The sequence below is a fragment of the Colossoma macropomum genome, unplaced genomic scaffold (genome assembly GCF_904425465.1).
Source record: "Colossoma macropomum unplaced genomic scaffold, Colossoma_macropomum, whole genome shotgun sequence".
Taxonomy (NCBI): domain Eukaryota; kingdom Metazoa; phylum Chordata; class Actinopteri; order Characiformes; family Serrasalmidae; genus Colossoma; species Colossoma macropomum.
This window is the reverse complement of record NW_023494794.1, coordinates 22,795,879-22,819,015: the sequence shown is the minus strand read 5'-3', so window position 1 is coordinate 22,819,015 and position 23,137 is coordinate 22,795,879. Positions and strand designations below refer to the sequence as shown.

The following is a 23,137-nucleotide window of genomic DNA, read 5'->3' as shown; positions in this document are numbered from 1 at the left end:
ACAACCTCGCCAGCCCACTGACGTCACACACTCATCATCACAGAAAGTAGAGCAATGCATATGCGTGCATATGGATGGTAAACGCTGAGCAAACTCCCCTCAAGTCCCATCTGTCCCATTCAGGGGAGGGAGGGAGGGGAGGATGTTGGTGGTCAGACGTCTGAGCATTAGAACACGTCTATCGTGTCATAGTTACTTTAGATTGGCCCAGGCCTGCGTCACTGAGACCCATCCCACGCGCACATTGGGCCACAGCGGTGCCTGTCACTCTCCACTGAGAGCCAACAAGCTAGTCTGCTCGCGCCGAGCCTTTTTACTTTCTACGCATTTCTATTTTCTCATTTATTTATTTATTTTTTTTCCCCTTAAACCGTCCCTAACTGACCTCAAGGAGGCAACGTAAGAAGAGGGCTGGCGGTCTGCTCGACCAATCAGATTGAGAGAAGAGGCGCTGAACTTTTTTCGTGTATGTATGTGTGTATATATATATATACATATGTGTCACTCTTTCGTGTATATATATATATATATATATATATATATATATATATATATATATATATAGTTCTATTTAGAACCACTAGAACCATTTGCGTGCTTTGCATGTCGGTTCTTCAAACTGACACAGAATGCGCTGTATGTTCCATGTGGAACCTTTTTTTTTGGGTTCCAAGCCTGATATCAGTAAGTGAATCATTTTCAAAAAGGTTCTACATAGAACCATATTACACAACACTCATCCATCAATCCGAACCATTTCACCATGCAAAGAACCATTTAACCTGCAAATGGGGAATGGTAAATAGAACCATTCCCCTTAGACTCATTCTCAACAAGGTTCCATATAGAACCATATACAAAACATTCTCCGTCTTCACCACGCAAAGAACCGTTTAAGCATGCAAATGGTCCTAAACAGAACCTAAAGAACCGTATTTTTTTTAAGAGTGTAGGAGAACCTCTTTTTGGTGCTGTATAGAACCACACAGGACATTCTCCGTCGGTCTGAAGTACCACTTCACCATGCAGGGAACCAGTTAAGCATGCAAGTGGTTCTAACGGTTCTGGGTTACTAAAGAACCCTTGATGAACCATCTTTTTTAAGGAGTCCTCCCTCTCCTTCCCTTCACAGAGTGGTTGTGACTGACACAACATAATGCAATAGTGGTCGAGACCCTTTCTACCCCAACCCCCCCCACAACACACACACACACACACACACACACACACACTCCGCCCCCCCCTTGTCTAGACAGTGACAGGTGTGCGTGCAGTCTAGACGAGGAATAATTCAAAAATGTACATTTGTAATCGTTCACCTCTTCAAAACACGCCTCAAATCTGGATCTAGAGCAACGCTGGAACATCAGCCCACCTTTAAACACCACTGAGGATGAGTTGGCGTCCCGTTCGGCCAGCCTCCCGTTCGAACTTTCCGCTCCACCTTAAACGGCGCAGCAGTTACATGGAACTGCTGCGCCGTTTAAGGTGGAACGGAAAGTTCGAACGAGACGGTAACTTCTGCTTGTAAAGAAATACGAAGGCACAGTAAACTTATTTACGCACAATGCTCGTTTGACCTTGACCCACAATAATAAATAAGAGAAACAATCGCGCTCTGTTTTTTTTTTGGTTTGGGTTCTTTTCGTGATCATTTTATCCCGCCTTTCCGGTTTTGCTCACAGCTGGTTCCTTGATTGTGAGCGCCCCCTGTCGGCACGACGCGCGAATAGCAACGTCTTATTATTTATTTATTTATCTTTATTTATTTATTTCTTCTGTTTTTTTCCCCTCCTCCCCAGCCTGGGTTCACGGAGGGACACGAGCACCGTCTGCCCTACATAACGTGCAGGCGCTGTAGGCCGTGATGTCAGCTGAGGACGACCGGCAACCCAGAAAACGGCGATGTTTTCGCCTCGTTCCCCTTCTGTGATCTCAGTGCGGCGTTCCATAAAAACACTTTCCATCGAAAAGCGCTTCATACATATCGCTTCCCAAAATAAACAACAATATAGGCTAAACTACACGCATATTTAATAATCAGGCCAAGACTTCCTACTCTTTTATAGCTGTTTGGAAATGTGCGGTTGCCTTTCATCATAACACCATAATAAACACGCCTACAGTATATTATATTACATTATATTATATTATATTATATTATATTATATTATACTATATGAGGCTATGTTATAGTACGCTCTTACAAAATATGCTCCTTCAGTGGTTGTTTAGTAAAGGCAGTGGTTCTGTTTGCATGGTAAAATGGTTCTTTAGATTGATACGTGGTTCTATATAGCACCAAAAAGGGTTCTACTGTTGTTACGATGCTTGCGTACCATAGCAGAACCCTTTTTGGTGCTGTTTACGCCATCAATCCGTCAACCTGAAGAACAATTTCACCATGCAATTTAGCATGTAAATGGTTCTTTGAGTGTTCGAGGTCCTAAACAGAACCATTCCCTTTACTACAGAACCCTTGAGGAACGGAGTCTATTTTATATGTGTAGTATATTAACTCACTGTCTCGCAGAATTAAAAAAAAAAAGATATTTGTAGGAAAATATGTATTTTTTAAAACTTTATACTAAATTCCACGCAGCCAGGGCTTCATCGAAACAGCTAAGAATGCCCTCATCACACTCGACGTGAATCCTCACAGGACGGGTTTTGGACAGGGCTATTTATTTTTTCGCACCCGTATTAAGCCAAGTCCCGCCTCTCCTCCTCCAGGATTGGCTAGTGGTTCGTCTACACGCCAACGTTCTATTCCCGCCCCTCGTGCGCTAGCATTGGCCAGCGCTTTCGCCGTTTAGAATGGCGGGCTGCTGGTGAGGACACCAACCAATCCCAGCGCAGGAGGCCGGTGCGTATTAGCCACTCACAGCGCACCAGGGCGTGGCTTGTAGGAATACGGGTGCGGGGGGAAAAAAAAAAACTCGCCCAAATTCACTCGCCGCTATTGTGTCTCATAACGGCGGTGACGTCACCCGAGTCTCTCGCGTACGGTTGCCAGGGGTGACGGGATGACATTTCAGACGATAAAACAAACCCCTCAGAAGCCAAACTGAGGACACTGAGTTAATCTAGTTTTTTTGTGAGTTTTTTGCTTTTAATTCAGACCTAAACCCAACAAAGTCGTCTAAAAGGTAAAAAAAAAAACACTGAACTGTTGAGAGACCGTGTTGTTTTGCCTGCTCGGGCCTAGTTTTGATCATTTTTTCTGCACTTTTAGTCTTTCCTCAGACAATAACAAAGACCTGTAACGTAACGTTGAGCTTTCTGACATGGAGGATTCAGACACGAGAGAAAAAGTGCTCAAAACAGAAACTACGGACAAAACCATGCGTCCCTCAGAGGCCTACATGGACCCTTATGACAGATGTGTAAGATATATGGAAAGCCACTGTATCCTCCAGATATTCCAGGTAAGAAAAGATGATGATTTACGACGGTTCTTAATATTTACTTCAATGCTGTTTTTGGAAAAGAGTCAAGAGGAAAGCTACAGAGTTTGCAGTGGTCACCAACTGCTTTACCATGTGCTCTGTCCATATATTACACTGAAATCACACATACAGAAATCTGATCTGTGGCAGTTCAGTTTATTTGTTAGTCATATGTAGGTTAACACAGGGTCAATGGTGCAGTGGAGTGTGTTGGACGAGAGAAACAGGTCAGCTCAGCACTACTTATGTATAATACAAATGAAAAAATAAGAGAAAATTTTAAATAAAGATGGAATGAGATATAAACAGAATAGAGTCTTATGCTATTAACATATGTGAATACAACAGTATTGCGCAATGTGTCCAGTATAATGTAGCAGCAGTTATGTTTATTATTTTTATATAAGCAATGTATGGATGTCAAAAATATGACATATATTAACATATATGAACTTCCCTTGTGTCTAAATTAGATTTTGTCACATATGGACATACATGTAACATGCATGCCAACTAATTTGAAACTGGCTGGGACATAAATGTCAGCCATATATCACCAAATACAAACATATATGTGTAAAAATATAAAACATTATTCATATATGGATGGAATATATCACTGATATGTGCTAGCTTCATGTCATATAAGTTTTTTGTATTTGATTTGAATTTTAATGCTTTAAAAAGTGTGTCTGTGTCTGTATCAGATATACACTAGATATATAGTACATGTGTGATCTGTATTTTATGCATGTATGTATTCACACAAATATCATACGTATATGTACATATGATCCATATACAATGCATTAACATCCATTTCAACCAATGGTTGAAACTTATATATATGTGTTTTAAAATATATGCTCTGTATGATATATGTGCATTTATGGCCACGTATCAGATTTCCGTATGTGTATGTCTGGATTCATTAATTTGACAAACTAATCATACAAAAGCTTAATTAAGCTATTTTTTATGATTAGAAAATAAATATGAATCAAATCTAGAGACAGTAAGTTAAGGTAATATACTGCTTATACCAATATATGTTGACATATATGATAGATGAGCATTATATCCACAACTAAACTGCAGTCTTCCTGTTGTGTTTTAGTTTTTAATTCAATTTTCTATCTATTTATGGTTTTCAGGACCTGCCTTGTGCCATTTAGACTTACTGGCTGCTTCAGATTCTAAAAAAAAAGTTTCCATAAAATTGAAATAAATATAAGTTTCCTTTTTCTGAAAAAGCCTGGTTTGCATTTACAGTACCATGTAAGGTTGTCTTTGATGTGTTTTTAAGAGAAGAAAACAGAACAAAATGAGTTGTGTCATATTTTTAAGACAGCAGCTGCACTCAGGAAGCATGTGGTCATCAACTTAATGCTAACTTACATATTATTAAATACTACGAGGTTGTGCTATGTGCAAAAATATCATGATATTTAATTTAATTTTTTTATACATTCTCCAATATATCATAGCACGACAGTATTTGATCATGTGTAAATTGGCATTAATTATCATGATACTGAATTTTATCTATACCGTCCAGCACTAGGACAGTCGCACAAGAGGCAGGAAGAGGTCAGGACAGCGCTAAATAGGTTGGCAGTACGAGCAGTGCAGGCCTCAGCCAGAGCTCGGCTCATTTTCTCTTTTGTCTGCTTGTCAGGAAATCACAGAGAAGCTGGTTTATGACATGCCAGATGACCCCCTGCAGTTTATTTTTGAGCAGGTACATTTTTTTTTTGTTAAATTGGACATAAATGAATAAAGGAATGTGTTAGCGCTGTGGGCGTGTTACGCATTTCACAGACATGCAGCCTTGTCTTAGATTAAAAAGCATTTTGCAATGAAAAATCCGCCCCAGCCCTGTAATTTAGTGCAGGACTGGGCTTAGTTCTGTGCCTGATAGACTGACCATGTGTGTAATCCATTTACCGGATGTTTATAAGACATGACTGACATCCTGAATTATTCTGGGCTGTACTGAGAGGCGTAAGCTGCATGGTGTGTTTTATTTGTTTGATTTCTTTATGAATATTGAATATTGTAGGCCTTTTGATATTGCACATTGTGTAGTCAGTATTGCATATCGTAGGCCTTTTAATTTGTGTAGAAACCCTATTTTTGGGGCGAACCAATTGTTTTTACTGTCTGTCTAGGTCCAGGAGAAGATTAGATCTCGGGATGAGTCCAGCGTTAAAGCTGAGAAACCTGAATAGGTTTCTCAGGAATTGGACACAATAAAGACCGTGCTCATATTTTTGCATACTGTCATTTTTTCATATTTGCATCCCATCACGTTTTGTGACTTTGCACAACCATATTTGAGAAATATGAGGCCTATTTGTGAGCGGATCAAAGAGGCCAAATAGCACTTGTTGCAAGTAGACCATGCTTCAATATCATTTTTGAGCCAGAGCGCAAAGTAATAGGGAAAAGGTACATTCACAGGATGTAACTCTACAGCCAAGATGTATTTTTGCGTGTGTTTTATTGCAGTTGGGTGGATGAATTTGGCATCCAGGTGGAGGGAAAAAACAGATCTATTCTCTGAGTATGATGAAAGTAGTTTTGTAGTAAGAAACTGGCGGTACGTTTGCCATGAAAAGGGAAAAAAAAGCTGGCTCCCACACTGTATTCAAATTTGCATGAGGGTTTTTGGCTGCAAAAGTAAAGGAAGTCTTTGTTTGTAGTAGGTTCTTCTTTCAGTGTATCACTCTGGTCATCATCCTTGGCTTTGAAGCCGCATCTGCTGTTTCAGCTGTGACACATAAAGCCCGGTTAAGTACATCCTTTCTCTCTGATTTAAGGGGAGCCAAAAAACATGGGGCTAAAACAGAGACACGTCTGTCAGCCCTGGTGGATTAAGCACGAACGAAAAACGTAGTTTGGTGCGTGGGGTTAGAATCGGGTCTGAATGACAGTTTGACGATCTGTTTTGTATGTAGAATTATTATAAATCTCAATAAAGCTCAGTAGTCATTGTTGCTCGCAAATGAGTTGGATATGCATTTGGACTTTTTAATGATTTGTCTTATCAAAGCTGTCAGCGCTTAATTGAATGTCCATTGGAGATTTACATTTGATTGATTTGGAAGTTTGCCTGTTTTTTTTTTTGTTTCATTGTCATCTCAGTGTTTGCAAAACACCATTCATGCGCATTTAGGCAGCATTAATGCACAAATAGAGTAATGATTAGATCTCAACTTAATACAACTGCAAATAACGAGCTATTGTTCTGTATTATCTCCTTGGACCACAGTGTTTTAAATGCGCCATGCGCTGCTTTATATTTACCTTTATATCCAACACAGGGACACATTTATACAGTACATATTAAGTATATTTATTGGTTTTGATACATTGGGTGCATATAATAATAAATCCACTTTGAGCGATACAAAAAAAAATAGATTACAAAGTTAGTGTTCTTTGGTTACAGTTATGAACAACATACAATTTCTTTTCTTTGTCTCAATACAAGATTACATATATATAATGTACATTTCTGGAGAACACGTGTGCTTTCTCTCTCCCTCTCTTCAACTTTCTTCAACCTTGCTGTTCCCACGTTTTAGATCTTTAATGGTCCGTCGTTCATTTTCTGCCCAAAAACATCTGAAAATACTTTGACACCAACCAACCAAACCTAAAAACCTTTATCACAGTAGAAGCCCTACTTATTTTCTTATACTATGTAAAAGCAAGCGTTTCTGTTCTCTACAAAAGGACCACAGGACTTCGGCATCAGCAGAAAATGCCTGAATATCATGTATCAAAATGTACACTTTTACTTGTAATGACAAATGAGTTGTTTTATACAACAAACTGGCAACGTCATTAGACATAAATTGCATAAATAAATACGTTGGTTGAATTTCCAGGCAGTTTTTGTACAATCAAATCATCATAGAGTTTTGAACGATGACACATATTTAGAAGTTGAATGGCATGGCATCCTTTAAATTAAAGCTCCACTTTTAATACATCTTGCAAATGGAAGATTCCAAGCAGCAGTAATAACAGTAACTCAAATTCTAACAAGTGTAAATCAGTACTTTGAATCAGGCCAGGTGCAAGTTAATGCATCTTAATCTATCTATATGTGTAACTATTGTGCATCAGCACATCAAAACATTCAGTACTTATAACACTGGATATTTGGTGGGCACATTTGATATATACAACACTGGAAACAGAAATAAGAAAAAAAAGGAAATACATTTTTTCAGCTTAGCAGAAATGAGGAAGAAAGGAAAAGAAATTTAAGCTAAATAACAAATTAAATGGCTTTTAATTTTTTTTTCTCCCCTTTTTTCTCTCTTAAAACATAGACTTGACATAATACTATAGGTAGATGTGTTTCTGCCTTTTCGTAGGCGAAGTTTGTCATTCAAGGTAATAACCTGCAGAGCCCATTTGTTTAAAAGTAATTCAATTGCATTTTGGATCCCAGACAACAATCCCTGAAATTGATATGAAATGGAAATGAAATACTCACATTGCAGGTTTTAATGCTATTTGGATGTCTGATAAGAAAAAAAACAACCCATGGGGATTATTTGTGTTATGTAAAATTTCTGCATACATCTGATTGCAGTGAAACATCTTTGGCACTTCAGGTTCATAAGAACAAAAAAATGTAAAGGCTTTTAATGCTGCATTCCTAAAACGCTTTCACGCTTTTATAGAGGGTAGAAGTGGCCTCTTGTGACATTCTCTACTAGCAGCAGCATTTTACACCCAAGCCTGATACTTAAAGTTCTGTATTTATCATGTCTAGAACTTGCAATTCAAGAATGTTTAGTCACTATGAATAATGACAAACCAACATCACACTCAGTAGTTAGATGCTGATGCATCCTGGCCATGATGTGAATGTTATTCACAAGTACAATGGACAGCTCACTCGATCTGCCGGTTACTCCTGCTGTCAAAAATCATAGACCTTCTCTGGGGCTGGTAAAAGCAACTGGTAGAGGTCTCCAGCCTCTGTCCACTCTTGGGCAAAGTCATTTTGTTTCGTAGGGTGACCCCCTCCGGTGTTTTAAGGTTTTCTGCTAGTTCTTTAGTGAAGACATCAAGTGGTGAGGTTTCAGTAGGACTCTTGATGGGTGACAGGACAAGTTTGCCATCTTCCCCCACCGGATGGTAGTCCATGATAGGGAAGGGAGGGCTGAAGAGAATAAGGCTTTGAGGCCTTGGCCGATTCCGGAAGGAAGATCTTTGAAGCAAGGTGGATCGTTCTGGTCTTGGACAGTCCATGAAGGAGTCCCCGTTGGCAGACCGCTTCCTTCTCAAGACTGGGAGATCGGGGGTAGGTACTGGCTTACAAGTTTCTGTAGGTCTTTCGATGGATGCCTGCCTTTGGATCCTTGTGACTGGTTCGCAGTTTTCCCTTTCCTCTTTGCAATCTTTTACTACCTGGAGAGGAGCTACAGAATCTGCTTTCTCTACCTTGGCCTTCTCAGGTTCCCTTTCAGATCCACTTCTTTTTTCCTGATCCCCTGACCCCTTCTCAAGAACTGGATGGGGTATGTGGCTGTACTGAATCTTGGGAGGTATAACAGGCACAGCTTTTGCTTGACATGTCTTGATCATGAATGCGGTGCGCACGGAAGACACACTGACTGGAGCGGAGTTGCGTCGCATGGGTGCTTGCCGATCCTTCAGGAACATCTCCAATTCCAGAGACAACCCATCATACTTTGTCCCAGAAGGTGTTACTGACCCCCTTTGTGAACAGGAACCATCTGCGAGGTCAAGGTTCTGCCGGTTTGAGATGTCCCTGATGCACCGGTGTCCCAGATCCAGATTTAGGGAATATGGTCTGTGTTTTGGAGCAATATTTTCCTCGTTTCTTTCTGCAATGCAGGGCTCATGGGATATTTGTCTGTGAAATCTTTGGGAAGAGACAGAACTTTTCTGTTTTGGGGCACCGATGTTTCTCTTTGGCATTCTGGTAGTCTCCTCCTGGTGGGTGGTGGTCTTGAATGGTGCAAGCTGTGAGGTTTCAGGTTTAGACTCAGCTTTCTCTCCGATTCCTTCAAAGTCAGCACCAAGAACAAGCTCTGTTATCTTTACAAGACTACATTCATCCACATCTGCCTCTGTGGCTTTGGCAGAAGGACTAATAGGTGCAGGGTCAGATTCTCTGGTCTTAGCAGTATTTTCTTCTGGTGAAACTGTGATGTTCCCTGATAGAGGTTCTTCCTTTACAACCTTCTTTTCTTTTTGCAAAGGATCGATGTTAAGCTCTCCAGATGCTTTTCTTTGCGTTACTGGAACCGGCACTGATGTTTTAAGCATGGGGAAAAGATCTTCCAGTTTTGGTGAGTGCAGGGGGCTAGTCACCCACTGTTTGGTGGTGCTCAAGTCCTCCCAGGGTTCCACCTGATCCAATCCAGCCAAATGACTCCCCCACATGTCCTCATCATCTTGATGTGAAATTTCGGCAGTGAGACGTCTTTCATCCAAGCATTCCGAGAGCCTCTCCATACTTCCCTTTACTTTGGCTGTTAGATCAACACTAATACTGTTAGTCTTCTTCTTGTCCTTTTCGTGGCTATCCTCCTTTGGTAAGTGTACACTTCTGTCTGCAGGGTTTTTACGACATGGTTCGATACCACCACTAGGACCAGAAGACTCTCCCGTAATGATGACTTCATTTTGTTTCACTGAATTAATACAAGTATCTTCACTGGAAGGCCATGGCTCAGTATCTTGAAGAATATCTGTCTCCTTTAAATGAAAGAATGGTGAGAGTTGCAGCTTGTTTGCCATTATGTCCAGCGACTCAAAAGAATCCAAGCTCTTGTGATCCTTTTTAACCTCACTGCTGTCAAGGTAATTCCAACCAGTGTCATTCCTTGATGATCTTTCTGGCGAAGGCCCCAGCATTGCATTAAAAACAGTAGCACCTGCCTGATCCATCAGCAAACCTTTTGCAATGTCTGTGAAGTGTCCCTTTGACGATACGGGCTGAGTAGGTAAACTGCTTCTTCTTTTAGCTTGAGCATTAAAATTGAGAGCACCATCATTTCCAGTGATTCTGGTCATAGAGCCACTGGCTTTAAGCTGATCTTCCAGTATGTTTGTTTCAGGCTCTGTGATCCGGAGCTCATGATGCAAATTAGGCCACGGCTCCTGATTGTTTGACACAATGTCCTGTGCAATGCAACAAAAGGGATGTTAGTTTAGATTGGGGTGCTGAAGTTTTGATATATTGGGTAATATTACATAGTATTCAGTGTTCGCTGCTTCTGAGTATTAGAACGAAACAAAATATAGCAAAAAATAAAAAGTATAAAACAAATAACTGTATGGCATTGATTACAATCACATTGACTGTAATGGTATTGTAATATTGAAAAGAATATGGAAGGAGTGCACGTCAACAGGTTTGGTAACATGACTATCTGACATTCAACATAATAGAACAGAATAAAATAGAATAGAATAGAATTAGTGATGCACCAAAATGAAAACCTTTGGCCAAAACCGAAATTCAGGTCATATTGGGCCAAAAACTGAAAAAGGCTGAAATGTCCTCCACATTAGAGAATGGTTGGTTATCTAAAGCAATGGATTCCATTTTTGTAGATAAACTTTGCATCCATTTTTTCTACATATCGTGTTGGCGAGCTAGCGGGGACTTCTCTATTCTGTTTTTATTGTATTGCTGTAGGATATTCTGCATATCAAACCTGTAGTGAGGACATTTTTGGGTGTTGTACCCTCACATGATACTTGTCATGAACAGATATTATAGTTCTCTTGACCAATGTCTTTCAGAGAAACCATGAAATAGTTCCACCCGACCACCATGTTCACTGTTGATCTGCTGCTGCTCAAACTGTTTAAATGCAAAAGATGGCAGGAATAAACAATGTTTTAAATAACTATTTTTCATTTTCATTAGCAAATGATTTAGTCTTAGATTTTGACACTTTGTTGTAGGCTTCTTTAATTTACGATCAAACTTTTAGGAGATTTTGTGGCATTTTTAACCATTTTTAACCCTAAAGTTTATGGTTGCCAAAATTTCAGTGCATCCCTAAATAGAAAAGAATAGACTATGTGCTTTTTAGGAATTGTGTGGCACTACAGTCACAATTTCAGCACATTTAAGACTATAGAATTGAAATAAGTGAATTTCTTCTGTGTTACTCTGAAGTCGTCATTAGCACTCTTACCAGTTGGTCCAGCTTTTTGGGCTCATTGAGCTGTACTGGTTTGGTGTCCAGTTCTTTCCCAGAGGATTGAGACATTTCATGAGTCTCTGTAGCTTTCAGCTGAGAAGACATCAAGTTGTCAGGCACTTCCACATTTGCAAGTAGTTCCTTCACTTCTGCATCCCTGCCTAAAACAGAGGACAGAGAAAGGAAAACACTGTCATTAGCAATGAGCTCTGCATTCTCAACCGTTCGATGTGGACATGAAGATTTGTTTAAGGCTATTGGAAATCTTATGTGCTTGTTTGAGTTGTATTTTTCCACAAATGCTTTCAGCAAATGTTTTCGTAATCTTTGAAACAACAAATGTTGTTTACTGTAGGGCCTCATAGGCAGTAGGCTTGCAAAAAGCTCATTACAGTGAAAGAAATCAATTTTGGAATAGGAATAAGCATCGTAAAAACATTATCAGTAAGCGTCAGATTAGCGCTTGCACACATCTGCAGCCGCACGCTCACACACACTCCAAGCATCTTACTCTCTGCCACTTTGTCAGGGGGGACCTCCCTGGTGCCCCTCTCCACTGTTTGACTCTCCTCCTTCTCCATGGGGACAGAACTGCTGTTGCTATAGATACTGTATCCACTGCTTCCACTGCTGTCACTGAGAGGGAACTCTCTGTACCCAATGCTCCCAGCGCTTCCCCCCAGCGCTCTGTCCCTGTCTCGGAAACCGAAACTTCCCGTGCTGCTGGGAACCAACTCTCTGAAGCCAGTGCTGCCCAGGCTCTCGCTGCGGTGGGGCTCTGGGGGTCCGGCCTCTCGAGGTTTCAGAAAAGAACGTTCTCCCAAAGAACGATCCCGCTCTTTCCCCGGCGCCCTGCAGGGGGTGCTGTTGGAGCTGATGACGGCGGACACGCGCAGCGGCACGGACACCGCGAATGGCTCAGAGATGTTCAGGGCCTTGCGCTGATGACGCGGTGACGACTCCAGCGGGAAAAGGCTCCCTGGAAACGACGGCCTAGAGGAGCCGTTGTGGGCCGAGCCGGAGTACAGCATCCGTCGGTTTTTGGGAGATGTGGGCTGGCAGGCGCCCAGGTCGTCACCTTTGAACACCTTCAGCTGTTCGGGAAGAGCTCTCTGCAGCGGGGAAGATGAAGAGGAGGAAGAAGGAGGAAGAGATGAAGATGAGGTATTTAAAGTCCCTCGTCGTTTCATGCCGGGGCTGCCCCCGATGACCCCGCTCGCTTTCCGCAGGTCAAATTCCCACTTTGGATCCTGCTCGCTGGGGTCGTAGTTGATGTCCGAACCCAGAGTCCGGGATTTCACCACAGGGGCGATGAATCCATTTGCTCCTCCAGCGGATGCGGCTTTGTCGTCATCTGAGTGGGAGCGAAAATGAGGGAAATGAATAACAATTGTGGCATTAAAGTTAACTGAGATTTTATTCGGGTTTTGAGCATTTTGTCACTGTTGTTTAAAACTTTTTCTCCATTTTTGTCTTTTTTTTTGCATCTTTTAAAAATTCAAGCGACCTTCTGCACTGTATTCACATTTAATGATGAACAGACCAATAAAATGGTATATAATTACTTAGAAAAAAAACCTTGTCACATTAACTTCCATTGTAAGTTGGAAATGCTTTTCTGTTCTTTTGTAAAGTTATCATTTTGGAGATATGAAGGTTTGTTCTGACAGCGACACTTTGAACGTTTGCTATATACATTTTAAAAAGGCCTGCTGAATACAACCTTCTGTAAAACTTCATTTCTGTGTAGATCTACTGTGCCTGGAAAATCTTGGTACAAAATACGGTACTGCTTTTTAATATCAATACTATAAAATCAACCTGATGTGAAAAACCTTTTTTTCATGTTCCTGGTCATATCAAGCATGATTCACCATGTCATATCATATAAATTCTTTTTTTTTCATAATGTTTGATCAAAATATCTTGTCTTCGCCTCAAAAACACCATAATTTATTGATTACGTCACACAAGCAGGCGGGGAAAATAATGGTAACCTCCGTGATGCCGTGTTTCACTCGCGATTACATCACGGTACAAAAGGAAATTGAGTTATGATTCACCATTAATGCTGACTTTTAAAGGCTGAATGGAACATACACAGGTCTATTAATAAAGAGGCTTTTCACTGGAGACTTTAAGGATAAAATGGGGATATACCACTGCACAGATGTTAGTTAAACATTAATGCATTGTGAATTCTGTGATTTTTCAATAACATATGCACAATCAAATATTTCAATACGTGCATAATGGAGCCTGTATTTAGCACAGCAGGTTAAATACACACTCCATTTGTCTGCCTGACACTCAGCACTGATAGAGTGGGGCTCAGTGATCAGCTGGTTTATGGCTCTGTAGCCCCACCTGTTGGCAGAGAGCAGAGGGAATCCATGCTCTTTGACGGTCGTATCCCAGTCTTTTCTGTGGAGGCAAAAAAAAATAAATACAGTTTTACGTTTCAAAAACACATCTGCTTAACACCATGTCAAATTACACATTATGCATTCGCTAATGATGTGTGACCGCACATCTTATTAGATTTTTTTCAGAGACCATTAACAGAAAACGCACTCCGAGTCCATTTTAGTAATGGAAAGTCTCACAGCGCTCTGACTCACAAGGCCCACAAATTCTCACCACATATATATATATATATATATTTTTTTTTCCCCTGAAATTTTGTTTAGGCTGAAGAGGATAAAATGATTCATATCTCCACTACGCTGCCTTTTATGCCTGTTTTCTTTTTCTTTCACTCATTTCTGTGCGCAGTATCTATCTCCCTTTCACAGAGAACACACATGGACCACAAAACATATATTTATTACTAAGTGGGGCCATTCAAATCCTCTATTGCTCTGCAGTGCTTCATTGTTTCATAGAGGTCACTCACTGTAACCTTCGCTGCTGTCAAGGTGAAGTAAATCACCCCGTATAACCTCAAAACAGGAGCAAAACTGTCTCTAAAATAATGCTATAATTGTAAGAATTATTACACACTTAATGCTATTGCTATTAAATTCTATAGCTGGCATGGTTTAATTAATGTACCCATGAAGTTCAGTGTTATTTATTGTATTCTGCAAAGTGCCTGCATTTTTCTATATAAAATGACCCTGAATTTCAGTTAATACCACACTGCACATTCACCTGCATTTAGTGTGCTTGCAGAGAGCCTGTTTGGTTACACTGAAATAGCTGAAGGACTAAACCACTCATAAAAAGGCAGAGGTCAAGTAAAGTCTACATTAATAAAAACTTATTATGTTTGATTGTAATACAGGTTGAGCCAATAGGTCTGTTACGGTATGTTAAGCATCTCTATTTTAAAGCAAAAGGATGGGCAGGATAATAAATCCATAACAAGACCTCTTGTGCAGGATAAATATGGATTTATACATTTATACTCCAGTTAGAGTTCAGTATCTGTGAATTAATCAGTGGCTGTGAATGATTCAATAACCATTAAGAATTCCTCAGTAACTACTGCAAGTTATTTAGTACTTACAGTGAATTATTAAGCATATAATAATGAATTAATCAGAAACAAATATGCATTATTAGGTATCTACTACGAATAATTCAGTAATCATTATGAATTATTTAGTAATTATTATGAATTGTTCAGTAATTACTACGAATTATTTAGCATTTACTATTAATGTTTCGGTAAACACTAGGAATTATTTAGCATCTACTAAGAATTTTTCTGTAGTTGCTATGAATTATTCAGTATCTACTGTGAATTATTCAGTAACTACTATTAATTATTCAGCATCTACTATGAATTATTCAGTAACTACTATTATTTATTCAGCATCTTCTATTCATTTTTGAGCAACTTCTATAATTAATTTAGCAACTGCTATTAATTATTCAACATCTACTATGAATTATTCAGTAACTACTATAATTTATTCGGTAACTACTATGAATTATTCAGCATCTACTATGAATTATTCATCAACTACTATAATTTATTCAGTGACTGCTATTAATTATTAAAACTATTATGAATTATTCAGCAACTAATATAATTTATTCAGTAACTACTATTAATTACTGAACATCTACTATGAATATTCAGCAATTAATCTATTCAGCATCTACTATGAGTTATTCAGCAACTAATAAAATTTATTCAGTGACTGTTATTAATTATTCAACATCTATTATGAATTATTCAGCAACTACTATCATTTATTTAGTAACTACTATTAATTATTCAGTATTTACTGTGAATTATTCAGCAACTATTATCATTCATTCAATAACTACTATGGATTATTCAGTGACTGCTATAATTTGTTCATCATCTACTGTAAACTATTCAGTTATTACTATGAAACTAATGTGTAAATTCTGTAGTTATGAGTGAGGAACAAAAATGTGGTCCACAAACAGACCTTTAGAGTTTAAGCAGTTTCCACAGTTGCTGATAACACACACACACACGCACACACAACACACAACACACACACACACACACACACACACAACACACACGCACAACACACACACACACACACACACACACACACAACACACACACACTGTACCTGAGATGTTTTGTGCTCTCATGAATACACTCCCATTGCGACTCAGTTTCCCTTTGGCGTCAGTGACGGATCGGCCCAGGCTAAAGATGGCCTTCCACTTCTTCGACTTCCCAGAGAATTTTCTCCTGTTGTGAAGATTTACAGATCATCTTCCCAGCCAAACATAAAAACATCACACATGCCATGTCTTAAAAGACAAAACGTGAAGAGGATTTTACATCAAAACTAACTATATTAACTATATTACACACATAACTTATTTCAGTGAGGCTATAAATGTGTATGTATGATTTGATTTCAGAGATTATAGAGTATCTCTGTGTTGTAGATGATGACCTCTCGTATGTAAATATTAACCCAGTATCCGTGTATGTGTGTGCGTGTGTTGTGTGGAGGTTAGTGGGAGGAGGGCATGTACATGTATATCCTCGGGTGTAGCTATAGGATTATGTTAAATTAGACGTACTTGTACAGAAAAAGGTGGAGTGGCCTCACTGCTGTACAAATTTACACCAGAGCAAAATAGCATGCTGGTGCTTTTCTATGTATTTTAGGGTGTGTGAGTGTGTGTAGGTGTGTGTGTTTTCTGTGTGCGGGTGTGTTAGGCAGGGATGCAGCAGGCTATAGCTTATATACAGCAATTCAAAAGATTAAATGGGCACCAAAATGTGTAGTTATATCTAAATATATAATTTCAAAAAGATAAGTCAACTCCACCCCCCCTAAATTTGCTGTTGTGTTACAGCTGTATGTGTTATGGCTGTATAAATGCATCTAAACGTGAAGATTCAACTGCACCAAATCTGCAGTGTTATAATCAATAATAATGTTTTTTATTAAACAGTTAAGTCAGTTCAGGGGCCGGTTGCACCAGCTATACGTAAGTTCAAACGTAGGCTAGTTCTACTGTAATTGTTTATGCATTACTAAATCAAAAAAGCTTTCACCGCACTAGCTTTTAATGTTGAGCTAAAACGTTAAATAATGTTAAAACCACATGTTAAGCACATAAAACACCAAAAACATCCACAGCTTCAGATCAGTGAGACTTTGTTGTGCTGCATTTAGCCAGAAACTTGTTTAATGAAGCTGCGTATTTGGTTGTCTCATGGAAATATCAAATAATAAACAGATGACAGCTACAAGTGTTCGGTTTTTGTTCTCTTCTATACTGGATATTTTTCCATGGAAAGAGTCAGTGTCGCTGCTGTCATGTTCCCAGGGCATCGGGTCTATACACTCTCAGAAATTAAGGTGGTAAGCTGTCACTGGGGCAGTGCCCCTCTTGTCACTGGGGTGGTTCCCTCAAGGGAATCTCAGTACCTTTAGTCAGGGAACATAACTGTACCACAATCCACTGAAATGATATTTTCTAAGTTGTACCGACTCCACACACCTCATCTCGTCTTCTTTTTATTTTATTGTTCTGTTTTAAAACATTTGTTTATGAATGCACACTTTTCACCTGGGAAAACGTATTTAAGGTACACAGCTGGACCTTAAAACCACTGTTGTACCTTTGAGGGAACATTTACATTGTTTGTACCTTGATGAATGAAAAATGTATCTGAACAGAACCTTTATTTCTCGCAGTGTAGATTGGTTCTGATCATGTTATCGTCATGCTAAAGCGACATACACATTAGATGTTACTAGTCAAGATATGACTAAAGAATTTGTGGCGCAAATTTTGTAATTAACTAGTGTTCATTGAGGACTTAGTAAAGACTTTACACACAAACTTAAGTACAAACTTACTCAAAACCGGTGCAACAGTCCTGGTCCTAAAATCTAAATGGCTAAGTTGTGTTCAAAGCTGCTGTAAAATACTTGACATGTGCACAACTATGACCGCCAAGTCATAAAAAGATCCTTGTACTGTTAATGGAGATGCTGAGACACATATTTGCATGAGTCAGTGTAAAACTGAAGTGCATCTCTAAATTACAGAACCTTTTTAGTCTTATGTAGTACTATGCAAACTATTTATATATATATATATATATATATATATATATATATATATTTGTATGATGTAAATGATGAGTTTGCGAGATTTACTGAGTGTGTGTGTATTTGTGTTTGTCAGTTAAAATCAGTTTGAGTGTGTATGTGAAATATTTCAGCGTGTGTGAGTCTGAGTGGCCCACTTGTTCTCAGCGAGGTCGATGACGGTGTGGTACATGGCGGCCGTGCTGGTGTCCGGCAGGCTGTTCTCTCTCTGCCGCTCTCTCCGTGCCGGGTGGTTTGGGCTGAGCGATCGAGCCTGAGCTTCCTCCAGACTCATCAGCTTCATCGGCCCACACTGAGTACTCGCAGGCAGGGTGGCGTACTTCTCCCCACACGTCACTCCTGGACCTGCAAACACACAAACACCAACCAGAGTCAAATATACAACTCACACAGTCCACCTCAACATTCAGAACCTGGGCAGGATTCACAAAAGCTTTTTTAAGAAAACACTTGAGAGATCTTAATACAAACACTAAGAACCCCATAAGAACACTGAAAAAAACTTCTCAAATGTTCTTTTAAGAAAGTCTTTTTCGTTTTCTTCGGAAAATAAAATTTCAGGAGAAATTCGGAAATTGTTTTTGTATGCAGGCTGTAGGTTATTCATCATGTAGACTATCAATAAAAGATTACATTTTACAGATTAGCAGAAATTATAGCCATCTTTCTGTTAACTGGTTATTCAATTTGATCACATCAGCGCCAGAAGACTGATGGACTGAAATGAAGAACAAAATCAAACCAAACATTCAAACAAAAAAAAAATGAGCAAACAAGAAGTAGATGTGATGGCAGAGGAAACAGCCAACAGGAAGTCCCTCTTGGTTTATTTTAACAGTTATATGTTATGAAACCCATAAGAGTTTGAAGAGTCTTGTCAAACCACTTATAATTGTTCTTAAGAGAAAAGTTCAGAAAAAATTAAGAAAATTCTTAAAGGGGAATTCCACCAATTTTTCTGCATAATTAAGTGGTTGAAATGTAAACAACATCATTCAGAGTGGTTTGATGCAAAATGGTTCATTTGTAGAGAAACTTGCTGATGAACTTAAGATCACCAGCCCTGGTAAAGGGGGATTCCACCAATTTTTTTAAATTCCAGCATAATTTAGTTTTAGAGATGTAATCAGAGTCCTCAGAGTGGTTTGGTGTGAAATAGTTCAGATGTCTTTACAGTGGTGGTGATAGGAACCAGGGGTCACCATGACTACAACTATAAAAATACATATACATATATACATATGTACATATAAAAAGACATTTTATTTACTGTCCAAAACCACCAGTGAACCTACACGTGTGACTTTTATGTGTAATGTTGATGGTGGTAAAATAGTGGAAAATCTGGAAAAAAGAGTTTTCTTTGGGAACTATTTTGCCTTAGAACACCCTTAATGTATCCCTCCACCATGAACAGATTAGAATAAAATGATTAAAATACGTTTTAGGCCAAAACTTGTCTCAGAACTGCTGTAAAACAATGTCTCAGACATCAGGCTGAGTATTCATAACCATTTAATGTAATAACTTTTTGTAGCTTTTAGAGGCCTCAAACTCTTCAGACGTCTGGTTCCTATCACCAACACTGTGAACAATTCTGATTTACTAAGTTCTCTAGAACAAAGCATTTTGAACCAAACCGCTCTGAATGACTCTGTTTACATCTTAACCATTAAATTATGCAGATTTTTTTAAACACAGGCGGAGTTCCCCTTTAAGACGTTTTTGGAAGACGAATAATTTATGCTGCTTCGTTTCTTAAGCATGCAGCTAAGAAAAAAGGCATATTTCATTATCCAGCCTCTGGTTCCACAATAGTATTGCAGCACTGAGATCATTTTACAGCAATATTTTTGGCAAAAACATCTCATTTGCACAGTTCCCCCCTTCTTTACCACAATCAGTCAGCCAAGACAAGTTTGGTGTCTGAAGCTTCTTTAGTTTTAGCACTGTAGCTATGAGACAACCATTTGGGCATGAAATGGTTCTATATAGAACTCATGGTTCTAAAATGAATCCATTTCCTTCACTAAAGATCTCTTAAAGAAGCATCTTTTTAAGATGCTAATAAGAGTGCACTGTTATTTTTAAACATGGACCAAAAGTACAGGCAAATTTCAGGCCTCAAGATGGCGGCTGCTACTGTTTTTAGCTATGCTGAAGTACTTTAGTCCATGTTTATAGAGAACAGTGAGTCAAACAGTGACAGAAACCACATAATCAAGTCTATTAGAGATACTGAACAGCTCCACACGGTTTGAGGTAACTGGTGAGGACTTGCACTTAGCATGATGCTAATTTGTGCTAATAAGCTTACTACATTAGCTACATTAGCCTCGTAGCTCCAGTGCAAAAACTGAATGCAAACTGTGGACAACAAAGGTGTGTTGGCTGAACTCAACTGCCAAATCAAATCAAATCACATTTATTGTCACATCACATTTACACGGGTATGAAGGTGAGTGATCTTAGGTGTGTACCCCCCTTTGTAGCACTTAAATACAAAAATAAAAGTATTTTAAAAAATATATACACACTAGACTCTTAATATACACATTAATATGCACCAGTACTGCACCATTTCCAAAGTACAGTTTTTGTAACAGTAATATAGGTTATGAAATAAAAGGTATGATATGTACAGTAGTACACATTTACATATATGCAATTAGTGAGTGTGCAAGGTACACTGGGGATAGAATACTATATATATATATATATATATATATATATATATATATATATATATCGTTGCTGTCAGAAAAAAAAACTCATATCTCCATTTTTGTCGTTTTTCAGTTTTTGGCATAATTTGAAAATACCTGTTGCTCTTTACATTGTGTGTAAATTTCATGATGAATGGACAAAAAAAAGAAATGACCCCAAAATGACTTGGAAAAAAAGTCTGGTCTCATTGACTTTAAATGTAAAGTAGGTGTTTTCATTTCGCCATAAAGTCATTTTGGAGGTACAAGGTTTTCTTCCGACAACAGCAATATCTAGCATACACAATATAGAATAAGTAGCAGTATTTAAAGGGCAGCATGTTACTATATATATATATATATATATATATATATATATATTATATATATATATATATATATATATATATAGTAACATGCTGCCCTTTAAATACTGCTACTTATTCTATGTTTTATGTTTTAAATTAAATTACCAATAAGTAGGAATAAACAACACTAGAGACTGAAGGATAATACAAAATGTTGATAAACAAAAGAAACAGATCCAATTTGACATAGCACTGTGTTGGAATGTGATAGAGAACTTCTTTTTGACAGAAAAGCCTACAATTTTTGAGGGAGCTTTTAGAGGTGGACGTCTGGTTCCTATCACCACCACTGTGAACAATTCTGACTCTTAAGTTTCTCTAGAACAGAGCATTTCACACCAAACCACTCTGAACGACTCTGTTCACATCTTAACCATTTAATAATTCAGAAAGTTTGACAAATCGATGGAGTTGCCCTTTAAAATAGCACCACACAAAGTATAAACTTTAAAAACAGGCACTACCAAGGCCCTGTGTTGGTTGCAGTAAGGCTGGAGATAACACAGCCATACCAGTGTGTCTCATATTATATATATCATTCTGCAGGTTTCACTCTATTTACCCCTGACAGTGACATGCTACCATATTTTGCAGAATTTGAATTAGAGAATCATAGGAAATTAGCAAGAAATACACATTTACTCAAAGGCTTTGTTTTCATTCTCAGCGACAGTTAAATGTAGCTTTACATATGAAATGAATGGATGACCTTTGCAGATTGCTGTACGAGCTCACTTGCCATATGTTAATTCAATAGATCAGTTAAGCCGCTGCAGAGTCTGTTGTAAGACAAGCTTGCATACAATTGCTCATATGCAGCCGTTACCTGTTTGCTTCGTGCTGGACCTCTGCCCATTGTTCTTACGTTATATTTTTGGCTTCAGTTCTCATGTCATTGTATTCAGGCCTCCTCCCCAAAGAGCCCTTTTCTTTTAGCAGGACAATTGCAGCAGGTGAGCTGAATTAAAGGCCGCTTTATGCTTTTACAACAATAAACTGGTCACCTGGTCACTTGAAGTTGAAGCAAGGGGGAATTGTAACTCCTTAAATTCATGCCCAGAACATTATACATAAGAAATAATAATGCTGTAGAAGAGAGTTGAATTTGTCTAATATGTTTGTAAGCAATATCACAATCTCTCATATCATGGCTGTCCAAAAATAAACCCACAAGTGTTTCCAAAATGACAGCTTTTCAGGAGAAGGCAAGAAGGTTCTTAAATGCTACTGTAAGTTAATGTAAAAGAGGTTTTATTCCAAGCAGTTTTGGAGATTTTATGTTGGTCCATTCATCATGAAATTTTCATGCACAGGGGATAGATTTTATATACATACATATCATATATACACACAACAGTTAGTTAGGCCACGCAAGCTGATTGGTCGAGAAGCATTCTAACCGTTTTTTTCACAAACACTGTGTCACTCCGCTTAGATGCCGTTACTAAGCAACGACTTTGACAGCTGTAGGAGACGCTCAAGCCATTTGAACGTTTTTACTTCTTACTTTGAAAATGGATACTTTTAAGATCACATTTGACCGACAGCCGATTTGGTCAGACTCTGAAGATGAGACTACACTAAAAACTGAACACCATTCGCCAAACAAAATGGGCTGTAAGATGCTTTACAGACTGGCTGGAACAAAACAACATTAATATTGACAAAACTGAGCTAAGCTTGATATTGCAGCAGTTTTATGGCTCAGTCCGATTTGGTCAGACTCTGAAGATCAGACCACATGTTTGGCGAATGGTATCTGATTCATTTCTGGCTAATTCAGGGTGTTTAGGTGTTCTTCTGTCACAGCTGCCGACTGAACGAGTG

General features: G+C 38.7%; 2 protein-coding genes across 4 annotated transcripts in view; one reads left to right on the top strand and one right to left on the bottom strand.

The window, feature by feature from the left end:
• Positions 1-259: 259 nt before the first annotated feature.
• tex55 (testis expressed 55) lies at positions 260-5,719 on the top strand. 3 transcript variants are annotated; one of them, XM_036581049.1, is made up of 4 exons: positions 260-466; positions 3,236-3,428; positions 5,128-5,190; positions 5,621-5,719. In XM_036581049.1, exons 2-4 carry the CDS (start codon positions 3,288-3,290, stop codon positions 5,678-5,680), a joined length of 264 nt encoding a protein of 87 aa, XP_036436942.1. In that variant the 5' UTR covers positions 260-466; positions 3,236-3,287; the 3' UTR covers positions 5,681-5,719. The 3 variants fall into 3 exon arrangements, with proteins under 3 accessions (XP_036436942.1, XP_036436944.1, XP_036436943.1); XM_036581051.1 differs by having other exon boundaries at positions 260-470; XM_036581050.1 differs by lacking the exon at positions 260-466 and adding an exon at positions 2,934-3,149.
• Positions 5,720-6,786: 1,067 nt separating this feature from the next.
• Positions 6,787-23,137, bottom strand: part of arhgap31 (Rho GTPase activating protein 31) — a 47,779-nt gene continuing 31,428 nt past the window's right edge. Inside the window, exons 7-12 of the mRNA XM_036580633.1 lie at positions 18,375-18,582; positions 16,225-16,349; positions 14,030-14,086; positions 12,174-13,016; positions 11,657-11,823; positions 6,787-10,628 (exon numbers count right to left, since the gene is read on the bottom strand). Coding sequence (XP_036436526.1) covers positions 8,367-10,628; positions 11,657-11,823; positions 12,174-13,016; positions 14,030-14,086; positions 16,225-16,349; positions 18,375-18,582 — 3,662 coding nt within the window. The 3' untranslated portion in view covers positions 6,787-8,366. The remainder of the gene's footprint in view (positions 10,629-11,656; positions 11,824-12,173; positions 13,017-14,029; positions 14,087-16,224; positions 16,350-18,374; positions 18,583-23,137) is intronic.

Excerpts from the sequence above, each read along its gene's own strand:
- tex55 (XM_036581049.1), top strand. The coding sequence starts at position 3,288 with ATGGAGGATTCAGACACGAGAGAAAAAGTGCTCAAAACAGAAACTACG. Across the intron at positions 3,429-5,127 it reads GTATCCTCCAGATATTCCAG|GAAATCACAGAGAAGCTGGT; the intron begins GTAAGAAAAGAT and ends TCTGCTTGTCAG. Across the intron at positions 5,191-5,620 it reads TGCAGTTTATTTTTGAGCAG|GTCCAGGAGAAGATTAGATC; the intron begins GTACATTTTTTT and ends CTGTCTGTCTAG.